At 47.1% G+C, this 19254-nt stretch overlaps 1 protein-coding gene across 1 annotated transcript in view; it reads left to right on the top strand.

Moving 5' to 3' along the window:
- LOC137095405 (leucine-rich repeat and fibronectin type III domain-containing protein 1-like protein) overlaps window positions 1-17957 on the top strand; it is a 105821-nt gene extending 87864 nt beyond the window's left edge. The window contains exons 4-6 of the mRNA XM_067462036.1: window positions 1156-1278; window positions 8360-8528; window positions 17668-17957. Of these exons, the coding sequence (XP_067318137.1) occupies window positions 1156-1223 (68 nt within the window). The 3' untranslated portion in view covers window positions 1224-1278; window positions 8360-8528; window positions 17668-17957. The remainder of the gene's footprint in view (window positions 1-1155; window positions 1279-8359; window positions 8529-17667) is intronic.
- The last annotated feature ends 1297 nt before the right edge of the window (window positions 17958-19254 follow it).

The following is a 19254-nucleotide window of genomic DNA, read 5'->3' as shown; positions in this document are numbered from 1 at the left end:
GAATATATGGATAGGCACAGTGTCCCTTCACCTGCAAGTATATTGTAATTGTCATTGCTTTGAGTGTTGTGACCCACTTTGAGTCTCATTTAAGAAAGAAAAACAAGATGGTGGCGATAAGGATAGGTAGAGTGTCCCTTTGCTAGAATATATGGATGGGTAGAGTGTCCCTTTTCTTGCAAGTACATCGTAATGTGTGTTGCTTTGAGTGTTGTGACCCATTTTGGGTCTCATTTAAGAAATGATAAGGATGATGGTGATAAAGATAGGTAGAGTGTCCCTTTGCTGGAGTATATGGATAGACAGTGTCCCTTTGCTTGCAAGTACATCGTAATGTGTGTTGCTTTGAGTGTTGTGACCCACTTTGAGTCTCATTTAAGAAAGAAAAACAGGATGGTGGTGATAAGAATAGGTAGAGTGTCCCTTTGCTGGAATATATGGATAGGCAGAATGTCCCTTCACTTGCAAGTACATTGTAATGTGTATTGCTTTGAGTGTTGTGGGCCACTTTGAGTCCCATTTAAGAAATGATAAGGATGATAAGGATAGGTAGAGTGTCCCTTTGCTGGAATATATGGATAGGCAGAGTATCCCATCAGCTCGAAGTAAACTGTATTGCTTTGAGTGATGTGAGCTGTCTATTTAGGAGATGAAAGCAGGATGATGATGATGATGGTGATGATGATGATTGGATAGACGATGTCCCTTTGCTTGCCAATAAATTGTAATTTGTATTATCTTTAGTGTTAAAAGATGAAAACTGAATGTATAAATTGTAATATTACTACTATGGGTAGGCAGAGTGTCCCTTTGTTGGAATATAGAGATGGACAGAGTGTTCCTTCGCTTGTAAGTAAATTGTAATTTGTATTGTTTTTGGTGTTTGCAAATGAATTGGATTTTTGAGAGTAGGATGGACGTTAGATTGGCTGGAAGACCAAATGGGGAAAGTCTTTGAGCCAGAAGGGGTCATTCAGATGCTTCGAGATTTGGTGTTTCATGAAATGTCTTTATGATTAAGGATCTTGTCTCCTACCTTTGATAATGTTGCAAAAGTAATGAGATTTGCCACTGTTTGCAAGAGGAGGAAAGAAGGGAAACCTCCTTCCAAGGCTTGGCCTGCCCTGACCTTACCTGACCTTTGGTTTTGTGCAGATCCCCCTCCGATGCCTCCTGCTGGCGAGAGGAAGAACGGCAGCGAATGGACCGACGTCAAGATCTGAGCTCCCTTGAGGGGCCCACGGTGGGACCCCGGCATGGCACGAAGGGAATCCCGAGGTATTTATTCCCCATTGTGGGTAATTTTGGAAAATAATAAGGAGTAACTTGCACTTAGCGGAAGGATGCACGCGATGCCTTTGATGTTCAATTTTGTCTTTCCCGAAGGAGCCCAGAGTGAAGAAATGTTTCCAAGCCTCACAAATGAAAGGCGAAGCAATACCACTAATAGATCTCCTTAATAAGGCAGGCTAATATATTAAACAGGCGGTCCTTTGGAGTCTCTGACTTCGATGGTTTCTAAGCAAAGACTGGGTGGACTGGCCATCTGTCGGGAGGGTTTGGACGCATTGCAGTGGGGTTGGACTGGATGACCCTTGGGGCCTCTTCCCACCGTATGAATCTGGAATATATGGACACCATTTGCAGCATATTTAGACCGATTGCATGCATAACTTTGTGCAGAAACCAATAAGCCATGCGCAATTGCGCAGCTTTCCTGTTTCTGTTGAAAGAATAATATTTTGGGATGGGATTGACCAGGATGCTTTTGCAAAACATAGGCAAAGAGATAGATGTGTCCATCCACACAGGAAGAATTTCCCAGTCGCAAACGTTGCTCCAAAACTGTGCAGAAATCTTTTGGAGTTGTTGTTTGGGGTGGCACCAGTCCCTTTTGGAGCTGTTGTTTGGGGTGCTACCTGTCCTCTTTTGGAGCTTTTTTGGGAGGTGCCACCTGTCCTCTTTTGGAGTTGTTGTTTGGGGTGGCACCAGTGCTCTTTTGGAGTTGTTTTTGGGGTGGCATCAGTCCTCTTTTTGGTGTTGTTGTTTGGGGTGGCACCAGTTCCTTTTGGAGCTGTTGTTTGGGGTGCTACCTGTCCTCTTTTGGAGCTTTTTTTTGGGGGGGGGATGCCACCTGTCCTCTTCTGGAGTTGTTTTTTGGGGTGGCACCAGTCCTCTTTTGGAGTTGTTGTTTGGGGTGGCACCAGTCCTCTTTTGGAGTTGTTTTTGGGATGGCACCAGTCCTCTTTTGGAGTTGTTGTTTGGGCTGCCACCGGTCCTCATTTGGAGTTGTTGTTTGCTGTGCCACCGGTCCTTTATTGGAGTTGTTTGGGGTGGCACCAGTCCTCTTTTGGGGTTGTTATTTGGGGTGGCACTGGTCCTCTTTTGGAGTTGTTATTTGGGGTGGCACCGGTCCTCTTCTGGAGTTGTTGTTTGGGGTGGCACCAGTCCTCTTTTGGAGTTGTTTTTTGGGGTGAAACCAGTCCTATTTTAGGGTTGTTGTTTGGGGTAGCACCAGTCCCTTTTGGAGTTGTTATTTGGGGTGGCACCGGTCCTCTTCTGGAGTTGTTGTTTGGGGTGGCACCAGTCCTCTTTTGGAGTTGTTTTTGGGATGGCACCAGTCCTCTTTTGGAGTTGTTGTTTGGGCTGCCACCGGTCCTCATTTGGAGTTGTTGTTTGCTGTGCCACCGGTCCTTTATTGGAGTTGTTTGGGGTGGCACCAGTCCTCTTTTGGGGTTGTTATTTGGGGTGGCACTGGTCCTCTTTTGGAGTTGTTATTTGGGGTGGCACCGGTCCTCTTCTGGAGTTGTTGTTTGGGGTGGCACCAGTCCTCTTTTGGAGTTGTTTTTTGGGGTGAAACCAGTCCTATTTTAGGGTTGTTGTTTGGGGTAGCACCAGTCCCTTTTGGAGTTGTTATTTGGGGTGGCACCGGTCCTCTTCTGGAGTTGTTGTTTGGGGTGGCACCAGTCCTCTTTTGGAGTTGTTTTTGGGATGGCACCAGTCCTCTTTTGGAGTTGTTGTTTGGGCTGCCACCGGTCCTCATTTGGAGTTGTTGTTTGCTGTGCCACCGGTCCTTTATTGGAGTTGTTTGGGGTGGCACCAGTCCTCTTTTGGGGTTGTTATTTGGGGTGGCACTGGTCCTCTTTTGGAGTTGTTATTTGGGGTGGCACCGGTCCTCTTCTGGAGTTGTTGTTTGGGGTGGCACCAGTCCTCTTTTGGAGTTGTTTTTTGGGGTGAAACCAGTCCTATTTTAGGGTTGTTGTTTGGGGTAGCACCAGTCCCTTTTGGAGTTGTTATTTGGGGTGGCACCGGTCCTCTTCTGGAGTTGTTATTTGGGGTGGCACCAGTCCTCTTTTGGAGTTGTTTTTGGGATGGCACCAGTCCTCTTTTGGAGTTGTTGTTTGGGCTGCCACCGGTCCTCATTTGGAGTTGTTGTTTGCTGTGCCACCGGTCCTTTATTGGAGTTGTTTGGGGTGGCACCAGTCCTCTTTTGGGGTTGTTATTTGGGGTGGCACTGGTCCTCTTTTGGAGTTGTTATTTGGGGTGGCACCGGTCCTCTTCTGGAGTTGTTGTTTGGGGTGGCACCAGTCCTCTTTTGGAGTTGTTTTTTGGGGTGAAACCAGTCCTATTTTAGGGTTGTTGTTTGGGGTAGCACCAGTCCCTTTTGGAGTTGTTATTTGGGGTGGCACCGGTCCTCTTCTGGAGTTGTTGTTTGGGGTGGCACCAGTCCTCTTTTGGAGTTGTTTTTGGGATGGCACCAGTCCTCTTTTGGAGTTGTTGTTTGGGCTGCCACCGGTCCTCATTTGGAGTTGTTGTTTGCTGTACCACCGGTCCTTTATTGGAGTTGTTTGGGGTGGCACCAGTCCTCTTTTGGGGTTGTTATTTGGGGTGGCAACAGTCCTCTTTTGGTGTTGTTGTTTGGGGTGCCACATCATCTTTTGGGGTTGTTGTTTGGGGTGGCACCAGTCCTCTTTTGGAGTTGTTTTTTGGGGTGGCACCAGTGCTCTTTTGGAGTTGTTTTTGGGGTGGCATCAGTCCTCTTTTGGTGTTGTTGTTTGGGGTGGCACCAGTTCCTTTTGGAGCTGTTGTTTGGGGTGCTACCTGTCCTCTTTTGGAGCTTTTTTTTGGGGGGGGGGGATGCCATCTGTCCTCTTCTGGAGTTGTTTTTTGGGGTGGCACCAGTCCTCTTCTGGAGTTGTTGTTTGGGGTGGCACCAGTCCTCTTTTGGAGTTGTTTTTGGGATGGCACCAGTCCTCTTTTGGAGTTGTTGTTTGGGGTGGCACCAGTCCTCTTTTGGAGTTGTTGTTTGGGGTGGCACCAGTCCTCTTTTGGAGTTGTTTTTGGGATGGCACCAGTCCTCTTTTGGAGTTGTTGTTTGGGCTGCCACCGGTCCTCATTTGGAGTTGTTGTTTGCTGTGCCACCGGTCCTTTATTGGAGTTGTTTGGGGTGGCACCAGTCCTCTTTTGGGGTTGTTATTTGGGGTGGCACTGGTCCTCTTTTGGAGTTGTTATTTGGGGTGGCACCAGTCCTCTTCTGGAGTTGTTGTTTGGGGTGGCACCAGTCCTCTTTTGGAGTTGTTTTTTGGGGTGAAACCAGTCCTATTTTAGGGTTGTTGTTTGGGGTAGCACCAGTCCCTTTTGGAGTTGTTATTTGGGGTGGCACCGGTCCTCTTCTGGAGTTGTTGTTTGGGGTGGCACCAGTCCTCTTTTGGAGTTGTTGTTTGGGGTGGCACCAGTCCTCTTTTGGAGTTGTTTTTGGGATGGCACCAGTCCTCTTTTGGAGTTGTTGTTTGGGCTGCCACCGGTCCTCATTTGGAGTTGTTGTTTGCTGTGCCACCGGTCCTTTATTGGAGTTGTTTGGGGTGGCACCAGTCCTCTTTTGGGGTTGTTATTTGGGGTGGCACTGGTCCTCTTTTGGAGTTGTTATTTGGGGTGGCACCGGTCCTCTTCTGGAGTTGTTGTTTGGGGTGGCACCAGTCCTCTTTTGGAGTTGTTTTTTGGGGTGAAACCAGTCCTATTTTAGGGTTGTTGTTTGGGGTAGCACCAGTCCCTTTTGGAGTTGTTATTTGGGGTGGCACCGGTCCTCTTCTGGAGTTGTTGTTTGGGGTGGCACCAGTCCTCTTTTGGAGTTGTTTTTGGGATGGCACCAGTCCTCTTTTGGAGTTGTTGTTTGGGCTGCCACCGGTCCTCATTTGGAGTTGTTGTTTGCTGTGCCACCGGTCCTTTATTGGAGTTGTTTGGGGTGGCACCAGTCCTCTTTTGGGGTTGTTATTTGGGGTGGCACTGGTCCTCTTTTGGAGTTGTTATTTGGGGTGGCACCGGTCCTCTTCTGGAGTTGTTGTTTGGGGTGGCACCAGTCCTCTTTTGGAGTTGTTTTTTGGGGTGAAACCAGTCCTATTTTAGGGTTGTTGTTTGGGGTAGCACCAGTCCCTTTTGGAGTTGTTATTTGGGGTGGCACCGGTCCTCTTCTGGAGTTGTTATTTGGGGTGGCACCAGTCCTCTTTTGGAGTTGTTTTTGGGATGGCACCAGTCCTCTTTTGGAGTTGTTGTTTGGGCTGCCACCGGTCCTCATTTGGAGTTGTTGTTTGCTGTGCCACCGGTCCTTTATTGGAGTTGTTTGGGGTGGCACCAGTCCTCTTTTGGGGTTGTTATTTGGGGTGGCACTGGTCCTCTTTTGGAGTTGTTATTTGGGGTGGCACCGGTCCTCTTCTGGAGTTGTTGTTTGGGGTGGCACCAGTCCTCTTTTGGAGTTGTTTTTTGGGGTGAAACCAGTCCTATTTTAGGGTTGTTGTTTGGGGTAGCACCAGTCCCTTTTGGAGTTGTTATTTGGGGTGGCACCGGTCCTCTTCTGGAGTTGTTGTTTGGGGTGGCACCAGTCCTCTTTTGGAGTTGTTTTTGGGATGGCACCAGTCCTCTTTTGGAGTTGTTGTTTGGGCTGCCACCGGTCCTCATTTGGAGTTGTTGTTTGCTGTACCACCGGTCCTTTATTGGAGTTGTTTGGGGTGGCACCAGTCCTCTTTTGGGGTTGTTATTTGGGGTGGCAACAGTCCTCTTTTGGTGTTGTTGTTTGGGGTGCCACATCATCTTTTGGGGTTGTTGTTTGGGGTGGCACCAGTCCTCTTTTGGAGTTGTTTTTTGGGGTGGCACCAGTGCTCTTTTGGAGTTGTTTTTGGGGTGGCATCAGTCCTCTTTTGGTGTTGTTGTTTGGGGTGGCACCAGTTCCTTTTGGAGCTGTTGTTTGGGGTGCTACCTGTCCTCTTTTGGAGCTTTTTTTTGGGGGGGGGGGATGCCATCTGTCCTCTTCTGGAGTTGTTTTTTGGGGTGGCACCAGTCCTCTTCTGGAGTTGTTGTTTGGGGTGGCACCAGTCCTCTTTTGGAGTTGTTTTTGGGATGGCACCAGTCCTCTTTTGGAGTTGTTGTTTGGGGTGGCACCAGTCCTCTTTTGGAGTTGTTGTTTGGGGTGGCACCAGTCCTCTTTTGGAGTTGTTTTTGGGATGGCACCAGTCCTCTTTTGGAGTTGTTGTTTGGGCTGCCACCGGTCCTCATTTGGAGTTGTTGTTTGCTGTGCCACCGGTCCTTTATTGGAGTTGTTTGGGGTGGCACCAGTCCTCTTTTGGGGTTGTTATTTGGGGTGGCACTGGTCCTCTTTTGGAGTTGTTATTTGGGGTGGCACCAGTCCTCTTCTGGAGTTGTTGTTTGGGGTGGCACCAGTCCTCTTTTGGAGTTGTTTTTTGGGGTGAAACCAGTCCTATTTTAGGGTTGTTGTTTGGGGTAGCACCAGTCCCTTTTGGAGTTGTTATTTGGGGTGGCACCGGTCCTCTTCTGGAGTTGTTGTTTGGGGTGGCACCAGTCCTCTTTTGGAGTTGTTGTTTGGGGTGGCACCAGTCCTCTTTTGGAGTTGTTTTTGGGATGGCACCAGTCCTCTTTTGGAGTTGTTGTTTGGGCTGCCACCGGTCCTCATTTGGAGTTGTTGTTTGCTGTGCCACCGGTCCTTTATTGGAGTTGTTTGGGGTGGCACCAGTCCTCTTTTGGGGTTGTTATTTGGGGTGGCACTGGTCCTCTTTTGGAGTTGTTATTTGGGGTGGCACCGGTCCTCTTCTGGAGTTGTTGTTTGGGGTGGCACCAGTCCTCTTTTGGAGTTGTTTTTTGGGGTGAAACCAGTCCTATTTTAGGGTTGTTGTTTGGGGTAGCACCAGTCCCTTTTGGAGTTGTTATTTGGGGTGGCACCGGTCCTCTTCTGGAGTTGTTGTTTGGGGTGGCACCAGTCCTCTTTTGGAGTTGTTTTTGGGATGGCACCAGTCCTCTTTTGGAGTTGTTGTTTGGGCTGCCACCGGTCCTCATTTGGAGTTGTTGTTTGCTGTGCCACCGGTCCTTTATTGGAGTTGTTTGGGGTGGCACCAGTCCTCTTTTGGAGTTGTTTTTGGGGTGCCACCTGTCCTCTTTTGGAGTTGTTTTTGGGGTGCCACCTGTCCTCTTTTGGAGTTGTTTTTGGGGTGGCACAAGTCCTCTTTTGGAGTTGTTTTTTGGGCTGCCACCGGTCCTCATTTGGAGTTGTTGTTTGCTGTGCCACCGGTCCTTTATTGGAGTTGTTTGGGGTGGCACCAGTCCTCTTTTGGGGTTGTTATTTGGGGTGGCACTGGTCCTCTTTTGGAGTTGTTATTTGGGGTGGCACCGGTCCTCTTCTGGAGTTGTTGTTTGGGGTGGCACCAGTCCTCTTTTGGAGTTGTTATTTGGGGTGGCACCAGTCCTCTTTTGGAGTTGTTTTTTGGGGTGACACCAGTCCTCTTTTAGGGTTGTTTTTTGGGCTGCCACCGGTCCTCATTTGGAGTTGTTGTTTGCTGTGCCACCGGTCCTTTATTGGAGTTGTTTGGGGTGGCACCTGTCCTCTTTTGGAACTGTTTTCTGGGGTGCCACCTGTCCTCTTTTGGTGCTGTTTTTGGGGTGCCACCTGTCCTCTTTTGGAGTTGTTGTTTGGGGTGCCACCGTTCCTCTTCTGGAGTTGTTGTTTGGGGTGCCAACGGTCCTTTGTTGGAGTTGTTGTTTAGGATGGCACCGGTCCTCTTTTGGAGTTGTTGTTTGGGGTGGCCCCAGTTTTCAGCCTTCTTTGGCTGAAAACTTTGTAAAACTTCAACATCCGTAGTTCCATAGCACTCAGGGATCACAACTTGAGTGGTGCCAAACTGCATTCATTCTACTGAGGCTCAACTAGAGTAGACACAATGAAGAGTGGGTTGACACATAGGTAAACCCCACTAATGGGTCTATGTATCCAAACTAGGAAGATTGCGAGCACTCGCTTCCAAAGTCTCCCAAAGTGACTGAATCTCTCTCTCTCTATTTTCTCCATTTGCCTGCTTAGATTGGTGTGTCTGCAAACATCCCCTCCTGCACCTCCTTCTGGTTTCCTGGCCCCGCACTTCAGTGGGTCGAAAGCGGGACCCCCAAACGTGCCGATCGGTGTCGGATTGGGTCCCCCTGCGAGGGTTGCGGCAGGGTTGCCAGGAGGGGACAAAGCAGGAGGATGGAAGGTGAGTTTGGGCTTCATGCGAGACACAGAGTAGACAAAAGGTGCTTCGTAATAGCCTCATCATGTCATAAATACTTTGGAAGCATCAAAAGGGTTATTTTATTTTGTTCACAATCATAGTATCAAGAATCATAGTTAGAAGAGACCACAAGGGCCATCTAGACCAACCCCCTACCATGCAGGAAAAGCACAATCAAAGTATCCCTGACAGATGGTCATCTTGCCTCATAATCCAGAGATCAATCACAGCTATAAAATATTAATGCAATGTGGTGAAGAACCCATGCCATGTAATGTATTGTTGCAGCCTACTCTATCATGGAGTTTCCTTGCTGCAAATAATAATAATAATAATAATAATAATAATAATAATAGAATAATAGAATCAAAGAGTTGGAAGAGACCTCATGGGCCATCCAGTCCAACCCCATTCTGCCAAGAAGCAGGAATATTGCATTCAAATCACTCCTGACAGATGGCCATCCAGCCTCTGCTTAAAAGCTTCCAAAGAAGGAGCCTCCACCACACTCTGGGGCAGAGATATCCACTGCTGAACGGCTCTCACAGTCAGGAAGTTTTTCCTCATGTTCAGATGGAATCTCCTCTCTTATAGTTTGAAGCCATTGCTCCATTGCGTCCTAGTCTCCAAGGAAGCAGAAAACAAGCTTTCTCCCTCCTCCTCCCTGTGGCTTCCTCTCACATACTTATACATGGCTATCATATCTCCTCTCAGCCTTCTCTTCTTCAGGCTAAACATGCCCAGCTCCTTAAGCCGCTCCTCATAGGGCTTGTTCTCCAGACCCTTGATCATTTTAGTCGCCCTCCTCTGGACACATTCCAGCTTGTTGATATCTCTCTTGAATTGTGGTGCCCAGAATTGGATACAGTATTCCAGGTGTGGTCTAACCAAAGCGGAATAGAGCATGGGGAGCATGACTTCCCTAGATCTAGACACTAGGCTCCTCTTGATGCAGGCTTTTTTTGCCACCACATCACCTTGTTGGCTCATGTTTAACTTGTTGTCCACGAGGACTCCAAGGTCTTTTTCACACGTACTGCTCTCAAGCCAGGCCTCGTCTCCCATTCTGTATCTTTGCATTTCATTTTATCTGCCTAAGTGGAGTATCTTGCATTTGTCCCTGTTGAACTTCATTTTGTTAGTTTTGGCCATTCATCTCTCTAATCTGTCAAGATCGTTTTGAGTCCTGCTCCTGTCCTCTGGAGTCTTGGCTATCCCTCCCAATTTGGTGTCGTCTGCAAACTTGATGATCCTGCCTTCTAACCCTTCATCTAAGTCAATAATAATAATAATAAGTCAATAATAATAATAATAATAATTATTATTATTATTATTATTATTATTATTATTTTAGGACCCGACAAGTCCAATCATGGAGCTGTCAGTCCTGCCAAGTGATCTCTCGGCATCCTGACACCTTCATTTGTAGCGGATTTTAGAAACCTGCAAGCTGGACGGGGGACATCCGCAGGAAGTTTATTTTTAATTGACTCTCCTAGATGCGCTGGCCCTCATAAACACAGGTGCAGATATCTGAATGTGCACCCAAGTAGATTTATTATTATCCCTCCTCACCTTCCTGTAAATTCAAGCTCTGTTCAATTTCATAAACATCAGAACCAAGGAATGCTTGCAGAGAGTTCTCATTGTAATTGCTTTCCAATTGTGCTTCCATTTAGCCACCTCCATTTGTTTACATTCCTGATCAGCTGTTTCAGGATTTTAAAACGTAGACATGCACTGGAGCACTCCACAACAGGGCATAGGAAGGAAGTCACATGGTTTTCTTGAGTGCAGGGATATACAGTCATGCAAGTATGTGCATCCTTTGGGCGAAATTAGATTTTAAGTGCAACAATTCAACATCTTTCTCAGCTGTCAATGCAAATCACCGCACATTTTCACTGAAAGTCATTTAGCTACCCCCTCTTTTATCCCAGTTTCTTCTGATATTTTGGACCTGTGTAGAAGGCCGTAAGACTCCGGGAGACCAGGGTTTTGAATCTTTATCCAGCCATGAAAACTGATGGGTTGGCCTTGGGCAAGTCACACTGTCTCAGCCTCAGAGGAAGGCAAAGGCATTGTGAAAGGGACCTTGGAGTCTTGGCTGAACATGAGCCAACAGTGTGATGTGGTGGCAAAAAATGCAGGGTGTTCCATAGCCGAGGGGCCACCACTGAGAAGGCCCTGCCTCTCGTCCCCACCAAATATACTTGTGACAAAGGCGGGACCAAGAGCAGGGCCTCCCCAGGCGATCTTAAAGTTCTCGATGGTTCATAAGGGGAGATACATTCAGACAGGTAAATTGGGCAGTGTAGATCCAGCCTAGGCAGGGTGTTCCATAGCCGAGGGGCCACCACTGAGAAGGCCCTGTCTCTTGTCCCCGCCAAACGTACTTGTGACGAAGGCGGGACCGAGAGCAGGGCCTCCCCAGACGATCTTAAAGTTCTCGATGGTTCGTATGGGGAGATACGTTCAGACAGGTAAATTGGGCAGTGTAGATCCAGCCTAGGCAGGGTGTTCCATAGCTGAGGGGCCACCACTGAGAAGGCCCTGTCTCTCGTCCCCGCCAAACGAACTTGTGACGAAGGCGGGACTGAGAAGGGGAGATATGTTCAGACAGGTAAATTGGGCCGTGTAGATCCAGCCTAGGCAGGGCGTTCCATAGCCGAGGGGCCACCACTGAGAAGGCCCTGTCTCTCGTCCCCGCCAAACATATTTGTGACGAAGACGGGACCAAGAGCAGGGCCTCCCCAGACGATCTTAAAGTTCTCGATGGTTCGTAAGGGGAGAAACGTTCAGACAGGTAAATTGGGCAGTGTAGACCCAGCCTAGGCAAGGCGTTCCATAGCCGAGGGGCCACCAATAAGAAGGCCGTGTCTCTTGTCCCCGCCAAACGTACTTGTGACGAAGGCGGGACCGAGAGCAGGGCCTCCCTAGACGATCTTAAAGTTCTCGATGGTTCATAAGGGGAGATACGTTCAGACAGATAAATTGGGCCGTGTAGATCCAGCCTAGGCAGGGTGTTCCATAGCCAAGGGGCCACCACTGAGAAGGCCCTGTCTCTCGTCCCCACCAAATATACTTGTGACGAAGGCGGGACCGAGAGCAGGGCCTCCCCAGGCGATCTTAAAGTTCTCGATGGTTCATAAGGGGAGATACATTCAGACAGGTAAATTGGGCAGTGTAGATCCAGCCTAGGCAGGGTGTTCCATAGCCGAGGGGCCACCACTGAGAAGGCCCTGTCTCTTGTCCCCGCCAAACGTACTTGTGACGAAGGCGGGACCGAGAGCAGGGCCTCCCTAGATGATCTTAAAGTTCTCGATGGTTCATAAGGGGAGATACGTTCAGACAGGTACATTGGGCAGTGTAGATCCAGCCTAGGCAGGGTGTTCCATAGCCAAGGGGCCACCACTAAGAAGGCCCTGTCTCTTGTCCCCGCCAAATGTACTTGTGACGAAGGCGGGACCGAGAGCAGGACCTCCCCAGACGATCTTAAAGTTCTCGATGGTTCGTAAGGGGAGATACGTTCAGACAGGTAAATTGGGCAGTGCAGATCCAGCCTAGGCAGGGTGTTCCACAGCCGAGGGGCCACCACTGAGAAGGCCCTGTCTCTCATCCCCGCGAAACGAACTTGTGACGAAGGCGGGACCGAGAGCAGGGCCTCCCCAGATGATCTTAAAGTTCTCGATGGTTCGTAAGGGGAGATACGTTCAGACAGGTAAATTGGGCAGTGTAGATCCAGCCTAGGCAGGGTGTTCCATAGTCGAGGGGCCACCACTGAGAAGGCCCTGTCTCTCGTCCCCGCCAAACAAACTTGTGACGAAGGCGGGACTGAGAAGGGGAGATATGTTCAGACAGGTAAATTGGGCAGCGCAGATCCAGCCTAGGCAGGGTGTTCCATAGCCGAGGGGCCACCACAGAGAAGTCCTTGTCTCTCGTCCCCGCCAAATGTACTTGTGACGAAGGCGGGACTGAGAGCAGGGCCTCCCCAGACGATCTTAAAGTTCTCGATCGTTCGTAAGGGGAGATTTATCTGTCTGCAGATAAATTGGGCCGTGTAGATCCAGCCTAGGCAGGGTGATCCATAGCCGAGGGGCCACCACTGAGAAGGCCCTGTCTCTCGTTCAGACAGGTAAATTGGGCCATGTAGATCCAGCCTAGGACACATTGGAGCCATGGATTCAGTTAGCAGGAAAATAATTCCATCTACACAAGATCAGAGCAATGTTCAGTAGTGGAACATGGAGTCCCCTTCTCTGGATGGCCATCTGTCGGGAGTGCTTTGATGGTGCCTTCCCACCGTTTCATAGCAGTGAGCCGTAGCAGTTCAAGCGGTGTCAAACTGCATTCAGACTGCAATATAGTCGCACCCGTAGCTTTTAATAAGCCGCAAAATTGGCACTGTATATAGGCATACGTGGGAAATGCATAAAAGCTCTTTGGTCCCCAGCTTGTGTTTATTGAAGGAAACTAAACTAGCAATTAGAGGGGAAAAATGGTTGTTATATGGTGTTGCTTCTGGAAATCCACTTTGAGATACGGCAGAAAGGCAAGCTTAACTTCGTTTACATTCCCCCTCAAGCTGGCTGTTTATGGCTGCAGATGCGCCGGGAGCCATAAGGGAGGCATAAAGGAGGAAGGGAGATAACGACGCAACCTTTTTGGAGGAAAGAAGAAGGATTGCTATCGATGTGCATCGCAGGCATCGGAATTCATCATTATTTTGTTTCCTCAAAGGAAACAACACATCGTTTTAGCAATTTCCTTTTTAATCAATCCATCACTTCATTTATCTCCAGGCTTTTCCCCAACAGGAGGGTTTGGGCTTTCGAAAAAAAATATATGAGTAAAACTGCATATCGCTCTGACGAAAAAACTCTCAAAACTTAAGATGAAAGAATATTAAACTGCCTATGGAACTGTCACCTATAGAAATAATGGTGATTGACGCCACTTTAATTGCCACGGTTCAGTGCTATGCTATCCTGGGAGTTGTCGTTTTGCAAAGTCTATAGCCAAAGGAAGCTGGTACTTTACAAAACTACATATCCCGAGATTCTATAGCATTGAGCCAAGGGCAAAGGTGTGTCGGGCTGGATTAATTTTGCAGTATAGATTTATTTATTTATTTATCATGTCAGGGCAACCAGTCGATTATATTACATGTGACCATGGCTCAATGTTATGGAATCCTGGGATAAGTAGTTTTGCAAGGTCTTGAGCCAAAGAAAGTGGGGACCTTGCTAAACTACATATCTCAGGATTCTATAGCATTGAGTCAGTTAAAGGAGTGTCAGGCATGGTATACATATGGCCATGGCTCAATGCTATGGAATCCTGGGAGTTGTCATTTTGCAAGGTCTTGAATCAAAGAAACCAAAAACCTTGCAAAACTACATATCCCAGGATTCTATAGCATTGAGCCAAAGGCAATTAAAGGTGTTTCAGACTGTACTAATTCTGCAGTATAGATGGGCCCATGGCTTAATGCTACGGAATCCTCTGAGTTGAAGTTTTGCAAGATCTAAAGGAAGCTGGTACTTTAGCAAACTACATATCCCAGGATTCTATAGCATTGAGCCAAAGGCAGTTAAAGGAGTGTCGGGCTGGATCAATTCTGTAGTACAGATGTGGTCATGGTTCAATGCTATGGAATCCTGGGATAAGTAGTTTTGCAAGGTCTTGAGCCAAAGAAAGTGGGGACCTTGCTAAACTACATATCTCAGGATTCTATAGCATTGAGTCAGTTAAAGGAGTGTCAGGCATGGTATACATATGGCCATGGCTCAATGCTATGGAATCCTGGGAGTTGTCATTTTGCAAGGTCTTGAATCAAAGAAACCAAAAACCTTGCAAAACTACATATCCCAGGATTCTATAGCATTGAGCCAAAGGCAATTAAAGGTGTTTCAGACTGTACTAATTCTGCAGTATAGATGGGCCCATGGCTTAATGCTACGGAATCCTCTGAGTTGAAGTTTTGCAAGATCTAAAAGAAGCTGGTACTTTAACAAACTACATATCCCAGGATTCTATAGCATTGAGCCAAAGGCAGTTAAAGGAGTGTCGGGCTGGATCAATTCTGCAGTATAGATGTGGCCATGGCTCAATGCTATGGAATCCTGGGATAAGTAGTTTTGCAAGGTCTTGAGCCAAAGAAAGCGAAGACCTTGCCAAACTACATATCTCAGGATTCTATAGCATTGAGTCAGTTAAAGGAGTGTCAGGATGGATTCATTCTGCAGTATAGATGTGGCCATGGCTCAGTGCTATGTAATCCTAGGAGTTGTCGTTTTGCAAGGTCTTGAGCCAAAGAAAGCAAAGACCTTGCCAAACTACATTTCCCAGGATTCTATAGCATTGAGCCAAAGGCAGTTGAAGGTGTATCAGGCTACATTAATTCTGCAGTGTAGATGTGCCCATGGCTCAATGCTATGGAATCCTGGGAGTTGTAGTTTGGTAAAATACCAGCTTCCTTTGGCTATAGACCTTGCAAAACTACAAGGAAGCTGGTACTTTACCAACCACATATCCCAGGATTCTATAGCATTGAGCCAGGCTGCATTAATTCTGCAGTGTAGATGTGCCATGGCTATGAAACCCTCGGAGTTGAAGTTTTGCAAGATCTAAAGGAAGCTGGTATTTTAACAAACTACCTATCCCAGCATTCTATACTATGGAGTGAGTATAGGTCTGTAGTAAGGTCTGTAGCCAAAGGAAGCTGGTACTTTGCTAAACTACATATCCCAGGATTCTATATCATTGAGTGATGATAGTTAAAATAGTGTCAGGTTACATCCATTCTACAATGTAGAGGAACCCATGGCTCAATGCTATGGAATCCAGGGAGTTGTAATTTTGCAAGGTCTATAGCCAAAGGAAGCTGGTACTTTACCAAACTAGATATCCCAGGATTCTATCACATTGTTCCATAACATTGTGCCATTACAGTTAAAGTTGTGTCAAGCTACATTGAAGTGTAGGTGGGTCCTTGCTATGGAATATTGGGAGTTGTAGTTTCACAAGGTCTTTTTTTGTCAGAGAAGTGCAAACTACAACTCCCGGGAGTCCATAGCATTGAGCCAAGGCAGTCAACGTCGTACCAAACTTCATTTACACTCAGTACTAAAATCTGAATTTTTGTGTGTGCCTGCCTGGTGTGAAAGTGTTATTTCCTGTTTAATTGTGCGGTTCTTACTTTGAAAGTAGTTGTTCCACTCCAGAAGCTTTGTTTTTGCGGCTGCCACAAACTATGTGGAATTGGTTGAGACACGATGAGATAGCCCTTGAAAAACTATAGCAAAATGTGCTGCAGGATATCCCTCCCACAAAAAACAAAGTTTTGGTAGTTTAATAAACTTTCCCCATGTGTTTATGATAGAACCAATTAGGAAATGGCATTGATAATCCAGGAACAATTGTATAATCCAGTGTTTCGCAACCTGGGGGTCGGGACCCCTGAGGGCGTCATGAGGGGGGTGTCAAAAGGGTCGCCAACATGTTGGCCATGTGGATTCTGTGTGGGAAGTTTGATCCAATTCTATTGTTGGTCCAGTTCAGAATGCTCTTTGGTTATAAGTGAACTATAAATCCCAGCAACTACAACTCTCAAATGTCAAGGTCTAGTTTCCCCAGACTCCACCAGTGTTCACATTTGGGCATATTGAGTATTCGTGCCACGTTTGGTCCAGATCCATCATTGCGTGAATCCACAGTGCTCCTCTGGATATAGGTGAACTACAACTCCCAATCTCAAGGTCAATGCCCACCAAACCCTTCCAGTGTTTTCCATTGGTCATGGGAGCCAAGTTTGGTTCAAATCCATCGCTGGTGGAGTTCAGGATGCTCTTTGATTAGAAGTGAACTATAAATCCCAGCAACTACAACTCTCAAATGTCAAGGTCTAGTTTCCCCAGAATCCACAGTGTTCACATTTGGGCATATTGAGTATTCGTGCCAAGTTTGGTCCAGATCCATCATTGCGTGAATCCACAGTGCTCCTCTGTATATAGGGGAACTACAACTCTCAAGGTCAATGCCCACCAAACCCTTCCAGTGTTTTCTGTTGGTCGTGGGAGCTCAGTGTGCCAAGTTCGGTTCAAATTCATTGCTGGTGGAGTTCAGAACGCTCTTTGATTATAAGTGAACTATAAATCCCAGCAACTACAACTCTCAAATGTCAAGGTCTAGTTTCCCCAGACTCCACCAGTGTTCACATTTGCGCATATTGAGTATTCGTGTCAAGTTTGGTCCAGATCCATCATTGCATGAATCCACAGTGCTTCTCTGGATATAGGGGAACTACAACTCCCAATCTCAAGGTCAATGCCCACCAAACCCTTCCAGTGTTTTCTGTTGGTCGTGGGAGCTCTGTGTGCCAAGTTCGGTTCAAATTCATTGCTGGTGGAGTTCAGAACGCTCTTTGATTATAAGTGAACTATAAATCCCAGCAACTACAACTCTCAAATGTCAAGGTCTAGTTTCCCCAGACTCCACCAGTGTTCACATTTGGGCATATTGAGTATTCGTGCCAAGTTTGGTCCAAATCCATCAATGCATGAGTCCACACTGCTCTCTGGATATAGGTGAACTACAACTCCCAAACTCAAGGTCAATGCCCACCAAACCCTTCCAGTGTTTTCTCTTGGTCGTGGGAGCTCTGTGTGCCAAGTTCGGTTCAAATTCATTGCTCGTGGAGTTCAGAACGCTCTTTGATTATAAGTGAACTATAAATCCCAGCAACTACAACTCCCACAATTACAAACCCAATCCTCCCCCAACCCCACTAGCATTCACATTTGGGCGTATTGGGTCCAGATCCATCATTGCGTGAATCCACAGTGCTTCTCCGGATATAGGTGAACTACAACTCCCAATCTCAAGGTCAATGCCCACCAAACCCTTCCAGTGTTTTCTGTTGGTCGTGGGAGCTCTGTGTGCCAAGTTCGGTTCAAATTCATTGCTGGTGGAGTTCAGAACGCTCTTTGATTATAAGTGAACTATAAATCCCAGCAACTACAACTCCCAAATTACAAACCCAATCCTCCCCCTTTCTTGGAATCTTGGATGCCTTTCTTGGAATCTCCGAATTTAAAGCAACCCTTTCTCTTCCTTCCAGGTCAAATCTCCGGGCTCCACACCTTTCTTCGGTTCTTCTTCCGCCATGGTGCTGCCCATCCCCAGCGGATCCTTGTTCACGACTCTTGTGCGAAAGTGGGTCGGGGTCTCCATGCCGGACGAGGGGAGGGATCACGTCCAACTCGCACGATTCCCGCTGGCACCACCGTTTCTACTGGACTCACTCGCGGGCCTCCCTCTCTTCCTCTCTTTTTCTTTTCTACAGAGCTCTTCTTTCTGTTTTTCTAAACCAAGTCTGCAATTTTTTCTAATAAAGGGAGTTGGAAACAAGTGTTGGATGTTGTGACCCCCCAATATCATAATTTACTAATTGTATTGCATTTCCAACAGAACAAAACAAACAAACAGACAAAACACAAAGTTTGCAAGCTTGGTAGTTGATTAAATGTCCTTTGACCAGTATCTGGTCCCTTGGAGTGCTTCTGGAGTTGCCGCAAGGAGGTCCTCCATTGTGCATGTGGCAGGGCTCAGGTTGCATTGCAGCAGGTGGTCAGTGGTTTGCTCCTCTCTGCACTCGCATGTCGTGGATTCCACTTTGTAGTCCCATTTCATAAGATTAACTCTGCATCTCGTGGTGCCAGAGCGCAGTCTGTTCAGCGCCTTCCAAGTCGCCCAGTCCTCTGTGTGCCCAGGGGGGAGTCTCTCATCTGGTATCACCCATGGATTGAGGTGCTGGGTTTTAGCCTGCCACTTTTGGACTTGCTGAGGTGTTCCAGCGAGTGTCTCTGTAGATCTAAGAAAACTATTTCCTGATTTAAGTCATTGACGTGCTGGCTGATACCCAAACGGGGTGAGCTGGAGATGTCTCTGCCTTGGTCCTTTCACTATTGGCTGCCACTTCCCCGCGGATGTCAGGTGGTGCAATACTGGCTAAGCAGTGTAATTTCTCCAGTGGTGTAGGCCACAGGCACCCCGTAATAATGGGGCATGTCTCATTAAGAGCCACATCCACTGTTTTAGCGTGGTGAGATGTGTTCCACACTGGGCATGCATACTCAGCAGCAGAGTAGCACAGCGCAAGGGCAGATGTCTTCACTGTGTCTGGTTGTGATCCCCAGGTTGTGCCAGTCAGCTTTCGTATGATATTGTTTCTAGCACCCACTTTTTGCTTGATGTTCAGGCAGTGTCTCGTTTGGTATCAGCCATTGATTGAGGTTCTAAATATAATAATAATAATAATTCTCAATAATAATAATAATAATAATAATAATAATAATAATAATAATATCATAGAATCATAGAATTGGAAGAGACCTCATGGGCCATCCAGTCCAACCCCATTCTGCCAAGAAGCAAGAATATTGCATTCAAATCACCCCTGACAGATGGCCATCCAGCCTCTGTTTAAAAGCTTCCAAAGAAGGAGCCCCCACCACACTCCGGTGTGAATAATAATAATTAATAATAATAATAATAATAATAATAATAATAATTCTCAAAGCACAGGAGACAAAGAGTCAGTACAACAAAAGTGCACTCCAAACCAGAGCTGACAGCTGGCACAACAAAGCCTTGCATGCAATTCCTTGAGAAAATTGAAGGAAAAGTTGACAAGGAGAAGACCTGG

Source organism: Anolis sagrei, chromosome Y, assembly GCF_037176765.1.
Source record: "Anolis sagrei isolate rAnoSag1 chromosome Y, rAnoSag1.mat, whole genome shotgun sequence".
NCBI classification, from domain to species: Eukaryota; Metazoa; Chordata; class Lepidosauria; order Squamata; family Dactyloidae; genus Anolis; species Anolis sagrei.
This window is presented reverse-complemented; position numbering and strand designations above follow the sequence as displayed.